This window comes from Heteronotia binoei, chromosome 4 (assembly GCF_032191835.1).
Source record: "Heteronotia binoei isolate CCM8104 ecotype False Entrance Well chromosome 4, APGP_CSIRO_Hbin_v1, whole genome shotgun sequence".
NCBI lineage: Eukaryota > Metazoa > Chordata > Lepidosauria > Squamata > Gekkonidae > Heteronotia > Heteronotia binoei.
In genome coordinates, this window is record NC_083226.1 from 11,581,059 (window position 1) to 11,604,583 (window position 23,525).

The 23,525-nt window shown below is 50.9% G+C and overlaps 1 protein-coding gene across 4 annotated transcripts in view; it reads left to right on the forward strand.

Annotated features, from left to right (window-relative positions):
* The window catches only part of CARM1 (coactivator associated arginine methyltransferase 1), a 78,674-nt gene that overhangs the window by 47,995 nt on the left and 7,154 nt on the right, over positions 1-23,525 (forward strand). For all 4 annotated transcript variants that reach the window (XM_060236784.1, XM_060236785.1, XM_060236786.1 and 1 more), the window contains 7 exons: positions 1,335-1,416; positions 3,570-3,655; positions 4,646-4,735; positions 7,114-7,251; positions 10,443-10,532; positions 14,755-14,867; positions 17,777-17,854. In XM_060236784.1, coding sequence (XP_060092767.1) covers positions 1,335-1,416; positions 3,570-3,655; positions 4,646-4,735; positions 7,114-7,251; positions 10,443-10,532; positions 14,755-14,867; positions 17,777-17,854 — 677 coding nt within the window. The remainder of the gene's footprint in view (positions 1-1,334; positions 1,417-3,569; positions 3,656-4,645; positions 4,736-7,113; positions 7,252-10,442; positions 10,533-14,754; positions 14,868-17,776; positions 17,855-23,525) is intronic.

The window sequence follows — 23,525 nt, forward strand, 5'->3', positions numbered from 1 at the left end:
GCCAGTGAGGGTTCATCTAGCCTAGCATCCTGTTTTTTTCACAGCGAACGACCAGTTTCCCTGGAGGTCCAGCAAGCAGGGCATAGAGGCCCTTGTCACCTTCTGAAACTTGCATGCAGAGGTTTGCTGCCTCTAAATATGGAGGTTCCCTTTAGCCGTTATAGATAGCAACCACTGATGGGCCCGTACTCCATGCATCTAATCCCCTTATAAAACAGTGAAGTTCACAATGTCATCACTCCTTGAGTGAAGAAGTCCTCCCTTCTCCCTCTTCTAGTGTGGTGGTGCGGAAAGAAGATGCCCACCCTGCGCATAAACTAGGTCAAACCTGCACATGTGCTGCTTATAGGATCTCGTATGAAAGAGGATAGGACGGGGTGGGGGCAGGCCTTAGGTGCATTTCTTTTCTAGGCTTCTCCAGTTAGCCTTCCGTGATGCCACTGGCGTTCCCAGAATGCACTCTGTTCAGCAGAAGCTGGTAAGCTCGGGTGGGGCGAGGTTTCAGTCTTATAACAGCGCAGCAATTCATTCTTTTATTTTACAATATCTATAGCTACCGTCACACGGGCAACCAAGACAGCGAACAAATTAACGCTTGCATGATAAAATCACGTTTAAAACCCATTAACCCCCCCCCCAACTCCCCCCCCCCCCCCGCATCCACGTCATTTTAGCGATTAAAAGCTAAAAGAAATGCAAACGTGAAAGCAATGATGGAAACCACGGCCGGGAAGGAGGGATCACTGTGGGAATGACAACGAAACCAAAGAAGTCTTCACCTGCTGGCGGAAGATGGCAACAGAAAGAGAGAGACAAATCTCCCTAGTGAGAGAGTTCCAAAGTTTTGGTGCCATGGCTGACCCAGGTTGCCAACTACCCAGTCCTAGAAGACGGGGGCAGCTGAAGCAGGATTTCTGAAGATGACCGCAGTGGTTGGGTGGGTTCATGAGAGAGCAGGCAGTCCTTCAAGTGTGCCAGCCCCAAACAAGATAGGGCTTTGAAGGTCAGCATCAGCACCTCGAATTGTGCTGAGAAGCAAATTGGGAACCAGTGTAGCTGAGCCCAGACATGGACCAGTGTTGCGATTTCTGAGCCATCTCCAATCAGTATCCTGTCTGTACCATTCTGTACCGACTGAAGTTTCCTAACGCTTCTCGAGGGCAGCCTTACGTAGAATACGTTGCGGTAATCTAATTTAGATGTAACGGGGGCATCCGCTGCGGTGGCCAGATCTTTTCCGCCCTGGAAAGACAGCAAGTGGGTTTTCCTCTCGGTATTTACAGACCACTCAGCCGTCTCTATGTGTGTGTGTGTGTTTTCCCCCCATCTTGCAGGTATCAGCCATCCTTTCATGGTGTGGATTTGTCAGCACTTCGAGGTGCAGCAGTAGATGAATATTTCCGGCAGCCTGTTGTGGTAAGTTTGGTTGTCGTAGAACTCTGGTTGTACGTGCACACTGCTTCTGTTGCATTCCCTTCTTGCATTTTTTTTCCTGGCCACCGTACCATTTTTCCAAAGGGATCTGTTGAGGCTGGGTGAGTGGGCGTCAACGTGGCAGATGAGGTTCAGTGTGGCCAAGTGCAAAGTAATGCACATTGGGGCCAAGAATCCCAGCTACAAATACAAGTTGATGGGGTGTGAACTGGCAGAGACTGACCAAGAGAGAGATCTTGGGGTCGTGGTAGATAACTTACTGAAAATGTTAAGACAGTGTGCGTCTGCAATAAAAAAGGCCGCCATGCTGGGAATTATTAGGAAGGGAATTGAAAACAAATCAGCCAGTATCATAATGCCCCTGTATAAATTGATGTTGCAGTCTCATTTGGAATACTGTGTGCAATTCTGGTCACCGCACCTCAAAAAGGATATTATAGCATTGGAAAAAGTGCAGAAAAAGGCAACCAAAATGATTACAGGCTTGGAACACTTTCCCTATGAAGAAAGGTTAAAACGCTTGGGGATCTTTAGCTTGGAGAAACGTCGACTGCGGGGTGACATGATAGAGGTTTACAAGATAATGCATGGGATGAAGAAAGTAGAGAAAGAAGTACTTTTCTCTCTTTTTCACAACGCAAGAACTCATGGGCATTCAATGAAATTGCTGAGCAGTCAGGTTAAAATGGATAAAAGGAAGTACTTCTTCACGCAAAGGGTGATTAACATGTGGAATTCACTGCCACAGGAGGTGGTGGGGGCTACAAGCATAGCCAGCTTCAAGAGGGGGTTAGATAAAAATAGGGAGCAGAGGTCCATCAGTGGCTATTAGCCACAGTGTGTACGTGTGTGTGTGTGTGTGTATATATATATATATATAATTTTTTTGGCCACTGTGTGACACAGAGTGTTGGACTGGATGGGCCATTGGGCTGATCCAACAGGGCTTCTCTTATGTTCTTCTGTGACACAGAGTGTTGGACTGGATGGGCCATTGGCCTGATCCAACATGGCTTCTCTTATGTTCTCTTAGAACTTTGTAGAGTGAGCTCCAAGTAGCAAATAATTACACATCTCCAAACGATTTCAGTCACAGACTCTCCAATGAATGCCTTGCAGCTTCCCTCTTAGGGTTTGGGTGACTCTCACCCCAGCTCTTGCCCAAAAGTCAGTCAGATCACGTATCATGTACCTGGCAATCATACTTTTCTAAGTGCTTGTGGAAACTCTGCACCTTGCCTGGATGATCCTTTGGTTATGGGTTCTAAGCCAATGGTGACAAAGCTGGATGGACTGAAGTATACTCGCAATGGTGGCAGCAGCAGCTCCCTTGAACTGCAGCCAAGTTCATGATGTCATCTGTTCCAATCTAGACAGTCACGAGGCCGGAGGGAGTGACAGGCAGAGGGGTTGGTTTGTGGAATCCTTGTAGACATTCTAGGGGCGTCCAGTTGGCCACTGCTCACACTGGACTAGATGGGCCGCTGTTAGATCCAGGAAGGCTGCTCTTACGTCAAGTGCGATCAGACAGCCTCGGTATATACTCCGGGTTTTGCCCATGCTGAAAGCAGGTGGCAGAGATCTCAAGCTACATGCATGCCAACTTTACCCACGGACTCGGAGAAAAAGAAGTAAACGCTGCCCCCCCCCCTCCGGTTTCTTCATTGGATTTTTCTAAAATTTGGTCAGACGATACTCCCTAGAAAGCAGAGCCGCCGCCCCGTCTATAGGAAAACGGCTCCAGCCCCTTAGTTGTCTTGGTTGCCCTCGTCTGCACTACCTCCAGGTTTGCAATATCCTTTTTTGAGATACAGCGACCAGAACACGTATTCCAAATGAGGCTGCGCTATAGCTCTATACAGGACCGTTACGATATTGGCTGTTTTATTTTCGGTCCCCGCTCCTGAGCATCCCCAGGATGGAGTTTGGCTTTCTCGCCACTGCCAGTCTCCTGTTGCTGTGACATAATCTGCATGGTTCTAATCGCCTTGGGCAGAATCCTGGCCTCGTGTTGCCTGCCTTGTTTATGCCCAGCCAGGAGCGGTGGTGAGCTCTCCTGCCTTACCCTAGAGGGCGCTCGCCCACATGTCCCCTGAGTTTTCACCGGTGTTTTTTTTTTTCTTTTTCTTTTGCAGGATACCTTTGACATCAGGATCCTAATGGCCAAATCTGTTAAATACACAGTGAACTTCTTAGACGCCAAAGAAGCGGATTTGCACAGGTAACGTCTTCATCAGCGGCTAAGAGAGAGGGGGGAGAGAAATGTCCAATCTGATTCCCCAGCTGTTTGGCACTGTGGGGTTGGGAGGAGCCCAAAGGTACATGCCACCATACAACCGTACAAGCCTTCAGGGCTCTTGGTCTTACTTGTGTGTACCAGGGAGACATGAAAGGCCACCTGGCTCTCCTTTCCCAGCCATCTTTTGGCCGTTCCCAGCTCTTTTCCTTCTCACGCGGGTTCTGCCTCTGAGCTGAGGAAGAAACTCAACTGAGCCCTTTCCCCAAAAAGTTGTTCTTTGGATTCAGGGATATGAAGTAAGTCGGTGAGGCGGGCGGTGCTTCATGGACATATGAAGCTGCCTTCTACTGAATCAGACCCTGGGTCCATCAAAGTCAGTCTTGTCTTCTCAGACTGGCAGCAGCTCTCCAGGGTCTCAAGCAGAGGTTTTTCATGCCTATTTGCCTGGACCCTTTTTAGTTGGAGATGCCGGGGATTGAACCAGGGACCTTCTGCTTCCCAAGCAGATGCTCTACCACTGAGCCACCATTCCTTCTTGTCAGCCTTCCTCCTCTGGTCTGTGTCTTCTGCTCCTCGTTTTACCTGACGGAGTAGTGAAGAAGCAAAACAGTTGGCTCATTCCTGGAGGGGCCCAACTTCCGCTGTCTCCAGACTCTGGGAAGGACTCCAGCAGGGGGATGCGTTTCGGTCGGTCGAGCCTTCTGAGCTGGAGGAGAAAACCACTTTCTGCTCGCTGCTCCTGCTACTAACCAGACAGGGTCTTTGTGATAAACCCAGTTTGCCAGTGACAGGCCAGGAGAGGGCGCTGTCTGAAGGGATGGCCACTGCCGGCTCTTACAAGCCTTGGAGAAAAGGTCTCTCTGTCCCATCTAGAGTCTGTCGACAATGCCTGTTAGGCACCAACCGGCCATAGAGCACACACGGAGGACTGAGAAGGGGCCTGCTGCTGATGTCTTCCCTCTTGTTTTCCAGGATAGAGATCCCATTCAAATTCCACATGCTGCATTCGGGTCTGGTCCACGGGCTGGCTTTCTGGTTTGACGTAGCTTTCATTGGTACAATGTAAGTAGCAGGAGGGGAAGGCCCTTTTCCTCCCATCCAGGTTTTGTATGAGAAGCGGGTTGTTGCTCCCATTCGGCCTTGTAATAAAACGGAGAGCTGAAATGAAGGTAGCACTTGAATGGCGTCCTTCTTGCAGTAGCAAATCCGTGGTCACCTGATGGCCACTGTGATAATCAGAATGAGCTTGATAAATCCTTCCTCTACCACTGAGGAAGGCAGCAGCCCAAACACCTTGGGTGTTTTGTTGTTTCAATCAGGGGTGGAATTCTAGCAAGAGCTCCTTTGCATATTAGGCCACACACCCCTGCTGGAGCCAATCCTCCAAGAGCTTACAGGGCTCTTAGCGCAGAGTCCAGAGATAGAATTCTAGCAGGGACTCCTTTGCATATTAGGCCCCACACCCCTGATGTAGCCAATCCCCCAAGAGCTTACAGGGCTCTTAGCACAGGGCCCAGAGATAGAATTCTAGTAGGGGCTCCTTTGCATATTAGGCCACACACCCCTGATGTAGCCAATCCTCCAAGAGCTTACAGGGCTCTTAGTGCAGGGCCCAGAGATAGAATTCTAGTAGGGGCTCCTTTGCATATTAGGCCACACACCCCTGATGTAGCCAATCCTCCAAGAGCTTACAGGGCTCTTAGTGCAGGGCCCAGAGATAGAATTCTAGCAGGGGCTCCTTTGCATATTAGGCCACACACCCCTGATGGAGCCAATCCTCCAAGAGCTTACAGGGCTCTTAGTGCAGGGCCCAGAGATAGAATTCTAGCAGGGGCTCCTTTGCATATTAGGCCACACACCCCTGATGTAGCCAATCCTCCAAGAGCTTACAGGGCTCTTAGCGCAGGGCCCAGAGATAGAATTCTAGCAGGGGCTCCTTTGCATATTAGGCCACACACCCCTGATGTAGCCAATCCTCCAAGAGCTTACAGGGCTCTTAGTACAGGGCCCAGAGATAGAATTGTAGCAGGGACTCCTTTGCATATTAGGCCACACACCCCTGATGTAGCCAATCCTCCAAGAGCTTACAGGGCTCTTAGCGCAGGGCCCAGAGATAGAATTCTAGTAGGGACTCCTTTTCATATTAGGCCACACACCCCGGATGTAGCCAATCCTCCAAGAGCTTACAGGGCTCTTAGCGCAGGGTCCAGAGATAAAATTCTAGCAGGGGCTCCTTTGCATATTAGGCCCCACCCCCCTGACATAGCCAGTCCTCCAAGAGCTTACAGGGCTCTTAGCGCAGGGCCCAGAGATAGAATTCGAGCAGGGGCTCCTTTGCATATTAGGCCCCACCCCCCTGATGTAGCCAATCCTCCAAGAGCTTACAGGGCTCTTAGCGCAGGGTCCAGAGATAAAATTCTAGCAGGGGCTCCTTTGCATATTAGGCCCCACCCCCCTGACATAGCCAGTCCTCCAAGAGCTTACAGGGCTCTTAGCGCAGGGCCCAGAGATAGAATTCGAGCAGGGGCTCCTTTGCATATTAGGCCCCACCCCCCTGACATAGCCAGTCCTCCAAGAGCTTACAGGGCTCTTAGCGCAGGGTCCAGAGATAAAATTCTAGCAGGGGCTCCTTTGCATATTAGGCCCCACCCCCCTGACATAGCCAGTCCTCCAAGAGCTTACAGGGCTCTTAGCGCAGGGCCCAGAGATAGAATTCGAGCAGGGGCTCCTTTGCATATTAGGCCACACACCCCTGATGTAGCCAATCCTCCAAGAGCTTCCAGGGCTCTTAGTACAGGGCCCAGTGATAGAATTCTAGCAGGGGCTTCTTTGCATATTAGGCCACACACCCCTGATGTAGCCAATCCTCCAAGAGCTTACAGGGCTCTTAGCGCAGGGCCCAGAGATAGAATTCTAGCAGGGGCTCCTTTGCATATTAGGCTCCACCCCCCTGATGTAGCCAATCCTCCAAGAGCTTACAGGGCTTTTAGCGCAGGGCCTGCTGTAGCTCCAGGAGGATTGGCTGCATCAGGGGTGTGTGGCCTAATATGCAAAGGAGTTCCTGCTAGAATTCCATCCCTGGTCTCAATCATATTTTTTGACCAACCGCTTGTATGGCGCTTGGAGAATTCATCTGCCATATCGATAAAAGGATTTAAGCATAGTAGGCCCGTTTTAACGATGCATGTGTGGTCTACTGGTTGTTATTTGATTGTAATTAGTGGGTGATTAAAACTCATCTTTCATTTTGCTTTTTATTTGCATATATTTTCTGAATGGAAACAGACCCGCACATGTCAGGCCAGACCTGTGTCTGAGAATGTACGGACGCTGAAAAAAGACGGAGCCGCCCGGGGAAGGATGGGGCGGAGCTTGCGAAATCATAGGGAAGGCTGCTTTTTTCTCATCCCGTCTTCTCATTGTTTCCCTCCTTCCGCTAGAATGACCGTTTGGCTCTCGACCGCTCCCACGGAACCTCTGACGCATTGGTACCAAGTGCGGTGCCTCTTTCAGTCTCCGCTCTTTGCTAAGGCTGGCGACACCCTCTCAGGGACGTGCCTTCTCATCGCCAACAAGCGGTAAGCTGGCTGCTGCTCGGCAGAGAGGACAGCGATCTCGACCGAATTGGCCCTCCTGCCGTGTGATACTGTTCTGTCACCATTATGGGTCACCGTCTTCGAAGACATTCAGAAGAATCCACCAGCTCCCTCCCCCTGCCAGCCTCAGCCCTCTCTAGGCTGAATTAGTCTCGTTCTTTCAGGCGGTCTTAACCACCCGCTGGCAATCTGGATTCTCTTCGGAGGCCCTCCAGCCTGTCTGTGGCCTCCTTGCTGCTCCCAGTCCAGGGGGCGCGGAGGGGGTTGCTTCGGTTAGGCTGCTTTGGGGGCTCCTTTGCTAACGTCAACCAGGAGGTCAAAGCAAAACAGATTTTTTTCTCCTAGAAGGACCCCTTCTCTTTCAACCATGAGCAGTTGTTTGGCCGGATGAGAGCCGGTTTGGTGTAGTGGTTAAGTGTTCGGACTCTTATCTGGGAGAACCGGGTTTGATTCCCCACTCCTCCACTTGCACCTGCTAGCATGACCTTGGGTCAGCCATAGCTCTGGCAGAGGTTGTCCTTGAAAGGGCAGCTGCTGTGAGAGCCCTCTCCAGCCCCACCCACCTCACAGGGTGTCTGTTGTGGGGGAGGAAGGGAAAGGAGATTGTAGGCCGCTCTGAGACTCTGTCCTTGAAAGGGCAGCTGCTGTGAGAGCCCTCTCCAGCCCCACCCACCTCACTGGGTGTCTGTTATGGGGGAGGAAGGGAAAGGAGATTGTAGGCCGTTCTGAGACTCTGTCCTTGAAAGGGCAGCTGCTGTGAGAGCCCTCTCAGCCCCACCCACCTCACTGGGTGTCTGTTGTGGGGGAGGAAGGGAAAGGAGATTGTGAGCCGCTCTGAGACTCTGTCCTTGAAAGGGCAGCTGCTGTGAGAGCCCTCTCCAGCCCCACCCACCTCACTGGGTGTCTGTTGTGGGGGAGGAAGGGAAAGGAGATTGTAGGCCGTTCTGAGACTCTGTCCTTGGAAGGGCAGCTGCTGTGAGAGCCCTCTCAGCCCCACCCACCTCACAGGGTGTCTGTTGTGGGGGAGGAAGGGAAAGGAGATTGTAGGCCGTTCTGAGACTCTGTCCTTGAAAGGGCAGCTGCTGGGAGAGCCCTCTCAGCCCCACCCACCTCACAGGGTGTCTGTTGTGGGGGAGGAAGGGAAAGGAGATTGTGAGCTGCTCTGAGACTCTGTCCTTGAAAGGGCAGCTGCTGTGAGAGCCCTCTCCAGCCCCACCCACCTCACTGGGTGTCTGTTGTGGGGGAGGAAGGGAAAGGAGATTGTAGGCCGTTCTGAGACTCTGTCCTTGAAAGGGCAGCTGCTGTGAGAGCCCTCTCAGCCCCACCCACCTCACAGGGTGTCTGTTGTGGGGGAGGAAGGTAAAGGAGATTGTAGGCCGTTCTGAGACTCTGTCCTTGAAAGGGCAGCTGCTGTGAGAGCCCTCTCAGCCCCACCCACCTCACAGGGTGTCTGTTGTGGGGGAGGAAGGTAAAGGAGATTGTAGGCCGTTCTGAGACTCTGTCCTTGAAAGGGCAGCTGCTGTGAGAGCCCTCTCTAGCCCCACCCACCTCACAGGGTGTCTGTTGTGGGGGAGGAAGGTAAAGGAGATTGTAGGCCGTTCTGAGACTCTGTCCTTGAAAGGGCAGCTGCTGTGAGAGCCCTCTCAGCCCCACCCACCTCACAGGGTGTCTGTTGTGGGGAAGGAAGGGAAAGGAGATAGTGAGCCGCTCTGAGACTGTCCTTGAAAGGGCAGCTGCTGGGAGAGCCCTCTCAGCCCCACCCACCTCACAGGGTGTCTGTTGTGGGGGAGGAAGGGAAAGGAGATTGTAGGCCGCTCTGAGACTCTGTCCTTGAAAGGGCAGCTGCTGTGAGAGCCCTCTCAGCCCCACCCACCTCACAGGGTGTCTGTTGTGGGGGGGAAGGTAAAGGAGATTGTGAGCTGCTCTGAGACTCTTCAGAGTGGAGGGCAGGATATAAATCCAATATCATCTTCTTTTTCATAGTTGGCTAATTCCCACCCACCCACCCCCCGAGCCTGGCATGATGCCGCCTTCTCCTTAGCCATGGGGGGATTTATCTGAACTTCTGGCCCAAATGATATCAAGGAAGTCCTCTGGGGGTCAGCTGAAAAATATATTTTCATCTCTCTCTCTCTCTCTCTGCCCCTGGGAAACGAATAGATTTGCAGGGAGGGGCTTTTAGATCAGAGCAGAGACATCCGAGAGACAGGCTAAGCTCCCCCCTCCCCTTCCATCGGTGGCACCCTCTTGATCTTCGAAGCGTTCCCTGGGGCTTGTGGGAGAATCTTGGCCGTCTGTTTCAGGCCCCTACAACTGGAATCCCCACCCTGCTTACTTGGTGACCAACCTCAGTCAGTCTTACAGGCCATTCAGTGGGAGTGTAAAACTGTTGAAAACACTAATATAAAATTAGCCATCCGATTAGCTCCTGGAGCATGTGGTTTTTCAGAAAGCTCCCGTAAGCTGCACTGGCCTGTCTTCTTTTGCATCATCCTCCCTGCCCCCACTGGCCCCCACCTTCTCTGGAGTTCAGCACCGTTTGTTGCATCCTGAGCGGATTTGGTTTTAAGGTTTTGCCCGCCCTTTTTCCTGCCTTCCTCCTGTGACCGAGTTGAGTCATCACCTGAGTCACTGTCCTGGCTCCTCCCCGTAGGAATTACCCCGTGAGGGGGGCGGGGCTTCTTGGCCAGATGTGGTTGGCAGGACAGAAGAGAAGCTGCTTGTTTCTGATTGGGTCATTGGGGAGGAGGCTGGGCTTGGATCCCACTGCCCTGGGGATGCTTTAGTGGAGGGGTAGGGCTGCCTCACCTCTCCCCTCCCACTGCAGCCCAAAATGCCACCCCGCCCCCATCGGAACGGTATTGAGGAGCGAGTTGGAAGTCTGCGGCAAGGGGAACCCAGAGGATCAGTGGGACTTCTTCCCAGAAACCAAGCCCTGGCATTTGTGTTGGAGGGGAACCCAGCAACCCAACCACCCAGATCACTCCTAAAACAACAAATGCACCATCCAGGATGCCATATCTGAATGAGAACATTAGAGCAGTGGCCACCTCTTGCCTTTCTGTCTGCTTGTTCCTGAGGTCCTTGGGGTGGAAGGGGTTCTGCTGAATGCTCAGGAGGACCTGCTGGCTCATTTTTGGTACCTCCCCCCGCTCCCACCCTTTGTCTTTCAGGCAGAGTTACGACATCAGTATTGTTGCTCAAGTGGACCAGACAGGCTCCAAGTCCAGCAACCTCCTCGATCTGAAGAACCCATTTTTCAGGTAGGTCAGAACGAGACCACAAAGGTTTCTCCCCAGGACCGTAGCCAGAACGTCTGTGGCGCTGGAGGGAAGAGCATGTGTGGGGAGACATCTGTGGCATAGCGCCAGGCGGGGAGGGACGGTGGCTCAGTGGTAGAGCATCTGCTTGGGAAGCAGAAGGTCCCAGGTTCAATCCCCAGCATCTCCAACTCAAAAGGGTCCAGGCAAATAGGCGTGAAAATCCTCAGCTTGAGACCCTGGAGAGTCACTGCCAGTCTGAGAAGACAAGACTGACTTTGATGGACCCAGGGTCTGATTCAGTAGAAGGCAGCTTCATATGTTGTTCATATATGACATGTCCGTTTCTCCCATCGCGTTTTCATCCCACCCCTTCCTCTAAGGATCTGTGGTCTGATACGTTCATGAACATGCTTCAGTTGTCAAACAGAATGCAGCTGCCAGGTCCAAATCGTAAGGCTTTGCCCCAGTTCCGTCACGAGGTTCCTTCGGTTGGTTCCAAAGAAGCTTTAATGATGAGGCTCGCAGCAAACATGACTGGCATGCATTCGCAAGGCCAGGGCTTGCCAGACTGAAATGAACCAAAAGTCACCAGGCGATTATAAGTTACAAAAGGACAGTTCCCCTTCTCCTGCGCCCTCCCCCAAAAAATCTTCTGAATTAATATAAAGTCCTTTCTCAGACATCGCTGCTACTTCCCTTCAAGGTCACATTCTGCATACTCTTCCCTTTTCAGTTGGCCCCTATCGGCGTTACCCATGGAGACTAGATTAGAGCTGTCTTCCCCAGCTCACCTTCTACCCGCGGGCCTGTAATGTCCCAGTGCACACAAACTACTAAATAGCTACAAAAAGCAATGGGGTTTAGTAAAAAAGGTAGTCCCCTGTGGAAGCACCAGTCGTCTCCGACTCTGGGGTGACATCGCATCACGACGTTTTCACGGCAGACTTTTAACGGGGTGGTTTGCCATTGCCTTCCCCAGTCATCTGCACTCCGCCCCCCCCCCCCAGCAATCTGGGTCCTCGTTTGACCGACCTCAGAAGGAAGGAAGGCTTGAGTCAACCTTCAGCCGGCTACCTGAACCCAGCTTCCGCCGGGATCAAACTCGGGTCATGAGCAGAGGGCTCCGACTGCAGTACTGCAGCTTTAGCACTCTGCGCCACGGGGCTCCTAATGGGGGTTAGTAGTTATGGATGTAATCACAGTGTGGGGTTACACAGCGTACAGGTACAAATACAGGTATTATTATCCTTGCTCATCGTTAATGAGCAAGGATAATAATACCAGCAAAAAACCAGCAGTGTCATTTCAAGCTATAACTGTTGGGGACTTGTTCCTGACACAAATGCTGAAAGAGCTCCTGATGAACATGGGGTAGGCCTTGTCTAGTTGCTGCCATTCTATAAAAAGTCCCATGAGCATATTGGGGAATTCCAGTGTGCCCCAGACGTCCCCAAAGATAAAAAACAATCATCACCCTTCCAGAGGAACTGTTTTATGGCGCTAACAGACTCATACCCACCCACCCCCGACAGGGAGGTGGGGGCTCAAGCATCTGTGGTGCTTAAGACAGCAGCTTGCCATAACTAGTGCAGTTGTCTCTCATTGCTAATCTGTATGCAGATTCTACCCTTTTAAAACGACATTCTGTAATCTTGAAATTTCCCATTGGTTTCAATGGAAAAACTTTTCTTCTTTGTGATCATTGGACTGATAACCACAAAAAAGAGGGGAATAGAAACGAAACCAACCAAGCAAAAACCTCCAAAGGAATTTTAGCATGCTAGTAAGAGACAAAAGTTAAAAACGTCAATAGTTATAGACAAAAGTACACGTGCTTATTACAAAAACATATAAAAACCTTCTAGGGCCCCAAACGAAGCCTCATAAATCATCCAAGTGACAAATGCACATGAAAGAACCATACATGACCTGATGCGTTTCAGCCTGCAGAAGCCTTCTTCTTCAGAGGTCAAATAGTACAAATTACAACACACATCATAGAATCATAGAGTTGGAAGGGACCTCTAGGGTCATCTAGTCCAACCCCCTGCACAATGCAGGAAACTCACAAACCCCTCCCCCTGTTAACATTTGTAAATCAATAAACAATTAATATAGGACCCAAAATGGAATCTTCCAATCTGGAAATGAATGACACATTTTTTTGGAAGGTCACAAATGTATCTGACCCTGTGTCAGCAGCAATTACGTATACAGGAAATAGTAATATTGCAAATATATACTTTCCAGTTTCGGTTCTGTGAGTAAAATCCCCTTACCGGGGACAGTGTAACATCATTAGGTTCTTGGTGTCTCCTCCACCCCTCTCGAGGAGGAGGGACTCTAGTTCACCAATACCCATCCTTGTGAGATCCTTCTATCACAAGGACTGTCCACGTATTCCTACTCTCTGCTTCTTGCCATATAACCAATTTGTAACCTGCAAGAGGACCCATCCTTTTATCCTGTGACTGCTAAGCTTACTGAGGAGTCTTTTGTGAGCTATCTCATCAAAAGCCTTTTGGAAGTCCAAGAGTTTGATGTCTATTGGATAGCACTTATGCACATACTTGTTAAGACCCTCAAAGAACTCAAAAGTTGGGAAGGTAGAACCTTAATTTGCAGAAGCTGTGTTGATTTCCCCTCAGCTGGCTGGGTGTTTTCTATGTACTCCATGATTTTATCATTAATAACACTTCCTACTAGTTTACTGAGTCAGATGTTAGGCTAACATCTCTATTCTGTACAAAAAGATAGAACATAAGAGAAGCCATGTTGGATCAGGCCAACGGCCCATCCAGTCCAACACTCTGTATCACACAGTGGCCAATAATTTTTATATATATATATACATATACACACACACACACACACACACACACATATATACATATAGATAGATAGATAGATAGATAGATAGATAGATAGATAGATAGATAGATAGATAGATAGATAGATAGATAGATAGATAGATATACACACACATATACATACACACACTGTGGCTAATAGCCACTGATGGACCTCTGCTCCATATTATTATCTAACCCCCTCTTGAAGCTGGTTATGCCTGTAGCCGCCACCACCTCCTGTGGCAGTGAATTCCACATGTTAATCACCCTTTGGGTGAAGAAGTACCTCCTTTTATCCATTCTAACCCGACTGCTCAGCAATTTCATTGAATGCCCACGAGTTCTTGTATTGTGAGAAAGGGAGAAAAGGACTTCTTTCTCTACCTTCTCCATCCCATGCATTATCTTGTAAACCTCTATCACGTCACCCCGCAGTCAACGTTTCTCCAAGCTAAATAGCCCCAAGCGTTTTAACCTTCCTTCATAGGAAAGTGTTCCAAGCCTGTAATCAATTCTAGTTGCCCTTTTCTGCACTTTTTCCAATGCTATAATATCCTTTTTGAGGTGCGGTGACCTGAATTACACACAGTACTCGAAATGAGACTGCACCATCGATTTATACAGGGGCATTATGATACTGGCTGATTTGTTTTCAATTCCCTTCCTAATAATTCACAGCATGGCGTTGGCCGTTTTTATTGCAAACGCACACTGTCTTGACATTTTCAGTGAGTTCTCTACCACGACCCCAAGATCTCTCTCTTGGTCAGTCTCTGCCAGTTCACCCCCCATCAACTTGTATTTGTAGCTGGGATTCTTGGCCCCAATGTGCATTACTTTGCACTTGGCCACATTGAACCTCATCTGCCACATTGACGCCCACTCACCCAGCCTCAACAGATCCCTTTGGAGTTCCTCACAATCCTCTCTGGTTCTCACCACCCTGAACTATTTAGTGTCATCTGCAAACTTGGCCACTTCACTGCTCACTCTCAACTCCAAATCATTTATGAACAAGTTAAAGAGCATGGGACCCAGTACTGAGCCCTGCGGCACCCCCCCTCTTACCGTCCTCCACTGTGAAGACTGCCCATTTAAGATCAGGTGGGAATCAGTGTTCCCTCTAACCTGTGGAGCCTCGTGAGCAAAAATGCTACTTTGTGTGCTACTGGCGTGAAAGTTGGGAGTGGGTGATTTGGCTACTGCGTAAATTAGTTTGCTCTGGGGCTGTATTTCCCGCGCTAAGACAAAAATGTGTGAACCGGAGGCTAACAAACTGAGCTAGCTCACACTAAGTCGGCTTAGAGGGAACGTACGCCCTACCGTGTTGACTTGGGGGCAGGCCCTGAGTTTGTCTGTCTGTCTTCCAGGTATACAGGTACAACTCCTTCACCCCCGCCGGGATCGCACTACACCTCTCCTTCGGAAAACATGTGGAACACGGGTGGCACCTACAACATGAGCACAGGGATGGGCGTCGCTGGTATTGCACTTTCTTGTTCGTTGCTCCTGAGCAAAACTGGTCATCCTTCCCCTGTCAATGGGGTGCTGAGCTGGAGAATAATTGCAGGAGCCCAGAAGACCACAGGACATGAGCCTGACTCCGCACTTGACCCTTGTGGTGGTAGTTGGGCTTCAGTGCTTCCTGCGTGGAAAGAGAAGGCTTGTGACAGGCTGCTGGTTTTACTTGGCGCTGGCTTCTTAAGCTTTAAACTGGTAGTCAGTAGCACCCCTTGATCTGAGCGTCCTGAATTGTCTTCTGGGTGGCCCAGCAGGCAACTCGTTGGCCTCGTTCCCTTAGGAGGGAGGGCTTTCTGACCACCCCAGGGCAATGGTCCCTCTCTAAGCTGCGGAGTCTTGTGAGCAAAGAATTCTACTTTGTGAGCTTCAGGCATTAAAGTGGTGAGCTGCTGCCCCAAAATTAGATTGCTCTGGGGCCATTTTTCCTGAGCTAAAACAAAAATGTGTGAGCCAGAGGCTCACACTAATTCAGCTTGGAAGGAACACTGCCCCAGAGTCTTCGTAATCTACAAAGGCAACAGATAGGCCAAGATGTTGAGTAGGTGCCCTGACTTAGGGGTGACAGGGAGCGCATTTCTCTTCCAGGGAGTGTCCCCACTGACACTGTTGTTTGAGCATTGAGTGAGTTAAGCATTGGTAGTAAAGGGAAGATGGCACCTACTATTTCTTTTGCCCTGGGTAGTCATCGCTGTAACCCCTCCATCACACTGGCTTTCGTGGGGTGGCCGCTGTGGTCATGGAACTCAGGTTGGTATAAAGTCGCCCCAGTGGCTGCTGCTGGGCCTGAGTTTGAAGATTTCTCCCGCAGAGGCCAGAACAGCCAGGAGAGGCCCTCTCCATTCCCTCTGCCTTTTACAGACAAGGCTTCCACTGCCAATACTGTTGTGCTTGCCTAGCAACAGCCACTGAGGGCATTCCCCCCCCTTAAATCTCAAGGCGCTGCTATTATTTGGGGGATGAACCACCCAGTGTTTTGTTTTGTGTGTGGTCTATGTGTGTTTCATAGTTTCAGGTTTTTCTGCAAACCTGGGTCTTTTCTCAGGTTTGTACAAATACTTGTCTTGTTCGTTCATGGCTCCAGTCTCCAGATTTGAGTATCCACAGATGGGGCCGGGTTGAGGATTAGATATAATGATCTGGGAGCATCTAACCCGGTAGTACTGATGAAGCAAAGGAGGTACGGGGAGGGACGGTGGCTCAGTGATAGAGCATCTGCTTGGGAAGCAGAAGGTCCCAGGTTCAATCCCCGGCATCTCCAACTAAAAAGGACCCAGGCAAATAGGCGTGAAAAACCTCAGCTTGAGACCCTGGAGAGCCGCTGCCAGTCTGAGAAGACAATACTGACTTTGATGGACCAAGGGTCTGATTCAGTATAAGGCAGCTTCATATGTTCATATGTTCAGGTACGACGCTGAGCACGACCTGAACAGGAGTCCAGCAAGAGCTTTGTGCTTTCTTTTCTGGCTGAAGCGTGATTTTAAAAATTCTGCAGAAATGCATCGAGTCCTTAAGGACTCTGCAGGTAGCAGCTTTGGGAAGACCCTTCCTGTCTCTCCTCTGCCAGAGGGGGTTTGCCTGTCGGGTCAGTCTTTGACCCTTGGCGACCTGCCAGTCTGGTGGCACTTTGGTGCCCCGTGTCAGGTGATGCCTCTCCAACCCCTTAGGCTGGATTAGGTTTCCCCACATCCTTCCTGCCAATGTTTTGAAGTGGGCTCCCCCTGGTGGTCCCCTTGCGCCCAGGTAGTGGCTGCAGCTCAGCTGCTCCTGCTGCTCACGGATTCCGCTTGCCAAGAGAACTCCAAAAGGCCATCCTCCTTTTCTGAGGAAGTTGGAGCTGGGCCTTTCTCACGTAGGCAGACAGGCGTGTAGTGGCTAGAGCAGGGGTCCTCAACCTTTTTAAATAGGGGGCCAGTTCACTGTCCCTCAGACTGTTGGAGGGCCGGACTGCCGTTACTGTACAAGGCCGCGGGCCGTCAGTTCTCCGTCTTCTGCATCTCTCTCCCTTCCCCACACCGCACACCCCGGCCTGGGAACTCACCTCACCTCGGTATCGCCTCACACTCTGTCTCCGCCGCCTCAGCCCAGTGCCGGAAGTGTGCGTTGCTAACGCAAGTTTAGGTCGAACGTCACTTCCGGTCTGATTTTGCCATAACCCGGCGGGCCGCATAAACGTCCTCAGCGGGCCGCATCTGGCCCGCGGGCCGTAGGTTGAGGACCCCTGGGCTAAAGCCTGGCATTAGGATCTGGGAGATCCAGGTTCGACTTCCCTCGCTGCCGTGGAAGTGTTCTGGGGGGCCTTGGGCCAGCCGCGTACCCTCTCGCCCTCGGCTTCCACACAGAGGATGAATCGGGGAGAATGCTGTAAGCCAGGGGTGGTCAACGGTAGCTCTCCTGATGTTTTTTGCCTACAACTCCCATCAGCCCCAGCCAACACGGCCAATGGCTGGGGCTGATGGGAGTTGTAGGCAACAAAAAAGCATCTGGAGAGCTACCGTTGGCCACCCCTGCTGTAAGCTGCTTTGGTTTCCCCGTTGGGGAGAAAGGCAGGAGAGAAAGGAAGTAAAATAATAAATAGCCCCGAAGCAGGGGACGGGAGAGAGTAGTGCAGCGCAGCTAAGGCTTGTCTTCTCACAGCAGCCTCTGGCTGGGATAACTTCTGTGTGAACAAAACTGCCCACTCTCTCACCTGGGGGCGCATTGTTTCCTCAGGTACTAGTGTGTCTGACTAGCAAGGCTGCTTCCTGTGTGACATTCTAAGCAGTCAGAAAGAGCCAGGCGGAGTCCTTGCGCGTGTACCTGCGTTTCTGAGTGTCTTCCCACATTTTTTCTTCTTTGTTTCTCACGCTTCCCCCTCTCTGTCCTGTGCCGCAGGGATGCCCACAGCCTATGACCTCAGCAGCGTGATCGCCGGCGGCACCAACGTTGGCCACAACAACCTTATCCCTCTAGGTGAGTCTGTCTGCCTTGCGAAGCAGATCGTATCTCAATGGGAGCTTCCCAAGAAGCGCGAGGGATCAGGGGTCAAGGAGCCCCATTCGAAGCGACGGGTATTACAGACGGTGCCTCAGATTCTCAGGGCTTGTCAGGGTGCGGGAGGGCCTTTGAAAGATTGACATGCCCTGCTTCATCCGAGTGCCTGACCCCCTGAATGCTCAGTGAGGTGTGCATGGCCTTAGCCACACAAGGGCTCCTGGAGGGTTTGACGTTTGTTACCTGTGCTATGTGGGAGGAGGAGACCCTTTTGGGCGCAGTCATGCTAGTACGAGGAAATGAGTTGAGCTGCTAACGTTTTGCGTTTCGTCGTCATCCTCGTATATATCGATTGCTCACAGACCATTTGGTCGTCAGCAAACGGCACTGAAATAGAAAATTCGCCAGTAATAGAGATTGTGCAGATTTTTACAAACGAAACGTTTAGAATCCGCAAAGTGCGCAACGTAAAACGTCGTTTCCCGTTTTCCTAAAATCCTCCTCTTGTCTCTTAAATCGAAACACGCCCAGAAGGAATTGCACGACTGAAACCGTGATGGTTAGAGCAAAGCCACCAAGCAAAAGTCGGAGCTGATTCGCCAGAGGCGGATCAGTGTCGGAAATCGGTGGGCCGATAAACTGTTTTTCTTACCTTTGGCAAACAAAGAAATACGTTTTGCGTTCTGCTTCCTGTTCCCTTGACTCAGATGCCAGCTTTTGCAAACAGCTCGCTCGCTGGTTTGAGCGCACGTCTCGACTGTGCTTCAGGCAGATTACGTTTGCTTGCGGTTCAGCGCCTTCCGAAGGAATAGCGACACCGTTGCTGTGCGCATCGTCATCTACAAATCGTGGCGCATTTAAAATTAGAAACGGGAGCGTTGAGGGCGCTGCTTGCATGCGCTAACTCTCGGAACCCTGACAGACATTCTTGACTGCTGAGGAAACTGAATGAATTTCCGTCTCCAGAATGCTCTTTCTGTGTTATGTGGCAAGACCAGCAGATGCCGTTCTGGCCGGTTTATATCATAGGACTAAAAAACCATTGGTATAAGAGTGGAGCCAAGGTGCTTACAGATTCATTCCCAGCCCAGAAAGTGTACTTGCTATTGAAGGGTCTGGCCGTGACTTCCACGCTGTCGCCAGCCGTAAGCACGTTCTGGGGTCCTGCCGTATTGTGCTGACTTCCATTCCTGTGCTTCCTCTTTGCCTGTTGGTTCCAGTCCTCCACAGGGTTGGGGCGACACGGAAATGAGTCGCCTGTCTGCCCATGCTCATGGATAGCATCAAGTCATTCAAAGCATATCCAAAGCCTGCTGAGAACTCCAGTGTACCATTTCTTTTCCATCTGTTTGCCTGGAGAGAATCCTTGCCCACCACAAGTGAGTGCCTGCTTGCAAACCTGTTCTGAGATGGAGTGGCTCCTAGGGCGTCTTTCATCCCCTGGATGTCGTAGAATCATAGAGTTGGAAGGGACCTCCAGGGTCATCTAGTCCAACCCCCTGCACAATGCAGGAAACCCACAAACACCTCCCCCTAAATTCACAGGATCTTCATTGCTATCAGATGGCCATCTCGCCTTTGTTTAAAAACCTCCAAGGAAGGAGAGCCCACCGCCTCCCGAGGAAGCCTGTTCCACTGAGGAACCGCTCTAACGGTCAGGAAGTTCTTCCTAATGTTGAGCCAGAAACTCTTTTGATTTAATTTCAACCCATTGGTTCTGGCCACCCATTGGTTCTGGCCACAGAAAACAATTCCACACCATCCTCTATATGACAACCCTTCAAGTACTTGAGGGTGGTGATCATATCACCTCTCAGCCGCCTCCTCTCCAGGTTAAACATCCCCAGCTCCTTCAACCTTTCCTCACAGGACTTCGTTTCCAGACTTCCCCTCCTCATCTTATTATTATTATTATTGTTATTATTATTAGAATCATAGAGTTGGAAGGGACCTCCAGGGTCATCTAGTCCAACCCCCTGCACAATGGAGGAAACCTACAAATACCTACCCCTAAATTCACAGGATCTTCATTGCTGTCAGATGGCCATTCAGCCTCTGTTTCAAAACCTCCAAGGAAGGAGAGCCCACCACCTCCCGAGGAAGCCTGTTCCACTGAGGAACCACTCTAAACTCACAAACCCCTCCCCCTAAATTCACAGGATCTTCATTGCTGTCAGATGGCCATCTAGCCTCTGTTTCAAAACCTCCAAGGAAGGAGAGCCCACCACCTCCCGGGGAAGCCTGTTCCACTGAGGAACCACTCTATCAGGAAGTTCTTCCTAATGTTGAGCCAGAAACTCTTTTGATTTAATTTCAACCCATTGGTTCTGGTCACCAATTGGTTCTGGCCACAGAAAACAATTCCACAACCCTTCAAGTACTTGAAGATGGTGATCATATCACCTCTCAGCCGCCTCCTCTCCAGGATAAACATCCCCAGCTCCTTCCTTATAGGACTTGGTTTCCAGACTCCCCCTCCTCATCTTATTATTATTATTGTTATTGTTATTATTATTAGAATCATAAGTTGGAAGGGACCTCCAGGGTCATCTAGTCCAACCCCCTGCATAATGCAGGAAACTCACAAACACCTCCCCCTAAATTCACAGGATCTTCATTGCTGTCAGATGGCCATCTAGCCTCTGTTTAAAAACCTCCAAGGGAGGAGAGCCCACCACCTCCCAAGAAAACCTGTTCCACTAAGGAATCACTCTGTCAGGAAGTTCTTCCTCATGTTAAGCTGGAAACTCTTTTGATTTAATTTCAACCCATTGGTTCTGGTCCTACTTTCCGGGGCCACAGAAAACAATTCCACACCATCCTCTAGATGACAACCCTTCAAGTACTTGAGGGTGGTGATCATATCACCTCTCAGCCGCCTCCTCTCCAGGTTAAACATCCCCAGCTCCTTCAACCTTTCCTCACAGGACTTGGTTTCCAGACTCCCCCTCCTCATCTTATTATTATTATTATTATTATTATTATTATTAGAATCATAGAGTTGGAAGGGACCTCCAGGGTCATCTAGTCCAACCCCCTGCACAATGCAGGAAACTCATAAACACCTCCCTCTAAATTCACAGGATCTTCATTGCTGTCAGATGGCCATCCAGCCTCTGTTGAAAAACCTCCAAGGGAGGAGAGCCCACCACCTCCCAAGAAAACCTGTTCCACTAAGGAATCACTCTGTCAGGAAGTTGTTCCTCATGTTAAGCTGGAAACTCTTTTGATTTAATTTCAACCCATTGGTTCTGGTCCTACCTTCCGGGGCCACAGAAAACAATTCCACACCATCCTCTAGATGACAGCCCTTCAAGTACTTGAGGGTGGTGATCATATCACCTCTCAGCCGCCTCCTCTCCAGGTTAAACATCCCCAGCTCCTTCAACCTTTCCTCACAGGACTTCGTTTCCAGACTCCCCCTCCTCATCTTATTATTATTATTATTGTTATTATTATTAGAATCATAGAGTTGGAAGGGACCTCCAGGGTCACCTAGCCCAACCCCCTGCACAATGCAGGAAACCCACAAATACCTCCCCCTAAATTCACAGGGTCTTCATCGCTGTCAGATGGCCATTCAGCCTCTGTTTCAAAACCTCCAGGGAAGGAGAGCCCACCACCTCCCCAGGGAAGCCTGTTCAATGTGGAACTGCTCTAACGGTCAGGAAGCTCTGCCTAATGTTGAGCCAAGGACATTGTGTGCACACGGATGCAGAAACAAGCGAGCGCTGGCACTCAAGAGGCTTTAGGAAAGGGACTAGCTTTGTCTTCCAGTGGAAGTAGAAGCAGTGGGAGGAGACTCACCTGCGGCTGTTGTTGGCGAATGGTCACCTGTACAAGTTTTGCCTCTCTGAAAAACTGGGTTTGGGAACAATAAGGCTTGCTCTCTCCCAGTTTTCCGCCGCCGAAAGGAGCTGATAACCAGCTCAGCAGTCCTCAGCCGTGAAGCAGGCAACCAGCTCCCTTGACCTCTCTGCATCCGCTCACTTGGAAGATTAGGAAGCTACCAGGCCTGCAGGTGTGTCCTCATGAAAACGGAACACAGGGGTAGTCCTTCCACAGGCGTCGTGCTCTTGCTCGGATATGGAGAGCAGAGGGTGCTGCAAAAGTACAGGATGTGCCTGGCAAGCTGCACCTCTAGAACAGCGGTCTCCAGCTTTTCCAGACCCAGGGATGGATCCAGACTTAAAACCACAGAGAGCAGTTGTCCCGCCTCTCCAGGCATCTTGGAATGCAGCCCCTTCCCCCCCCGGTCATTTTCCTTGGGGCACTTTGGGTTTCTGTGGGAGGATGAAGTGGGAGAAGGTCACTCTGCGGGCAGAAGTGTTGGTGTGCAGTATCAGGGGGCGGGGTTGTGACCCGGTGGTAGAACATCTGCTCGCCATTGCAGAAGGTCCCAGGTTCAGTCCCTGGCATCTCGACTTAAGAAGGACCAGGCCGTAGGTGATACAAAAGACCTCTGGCTGAGATCCTGGAGAGCCACTGCCAGGCTGAGTAGTCAGTATTGGTCGTGACGCACATCTAGCTTGATTCAGTACAAGGCAGTTCCATGTAAAAACGTTAGTCTGCATCCAAGCCCCGCTTTTAGCTCCTGATCAGTGACGTGTGCCCCACTCGTCTACAACCTCATGGCACCGCAATTGTGTAAGAAGACGAGGGAGACTAGAAGAAGATATTGAAGATATTGGATTTATATCCCGCCCTCCACTCCGAAGAGTCTCAGAGAGGCTCACAATCTCCTTTCCCTTCCTCTCCCCACAACAGACACCCTGTGAGGTAGATGAAGATATTGGATTTATATCCCGCCCTCCACTCCGAAGAGTCTCAGAACGGCCTACAATCTCCTTTCCCTTCCTCCCCCACAACAGACACCCTGTGAGGTGGGTGGGACTGAGAGGGCTCTCACAGCAGCTGCCCTTTCAAGGACAGAGTCTCAGAGTGGCCTACAATCTCCTTTCCCTTCCTCCCCCACAAAAGACACCCTGTGAGGTGGGTGGGGCTGGAGAGGGCTCTCACAGCAGCTGCCCTTTCAAGGACAGAGTCTCAGAACGGCCTAAAATCTCCTTTACCTTCCTCCCCCACAACAGGTGCCCTGTGAGGTGGGTGGGGCTGGAGAGGGCTCTCACAGCAGCTGCCGCTTCAAGGACAGAGTCTCAGAATGGCCTACAATCTCCTTTACCTTCCTCCCCCACAACAGGCGCCCTGTGAGGTGGGTGGGGCTGGAGAGGGCTCTCACAGCAGCTGCCCTTTCAAGGACAGAGTCTCAGAGCAGCCTACAATCCCCTTTACCTTCCTCCCTCACAACAGACACCCTCCCTCACAACAGACACCTCCCTCACCCTTCCTCCCTCACAACAGACAGGTGGGTGGGGCTGGAGAGGGCTCTCACTGCAGCTGCCCTTTCAAGGACAACCTCTGCCAGAGCTCTGGCTGACCCAAGGCCATGCCAGCAGGTGCAAGTGGAGGAGTGGGGAATCAAACCCGGTTCTCCCAGATAAGAGACCGCACACTTAACCACTACACCAAACCGGCTCTCCCATTATGACCAGCCCATACGGTGAGGCTAGGAGACTGATCCACAGACCCAGAAAGCTAGGGCAGGGAACAAAAGCCAGCTAGTAGGATGCACGAGCCAAGGGCCTAAGCT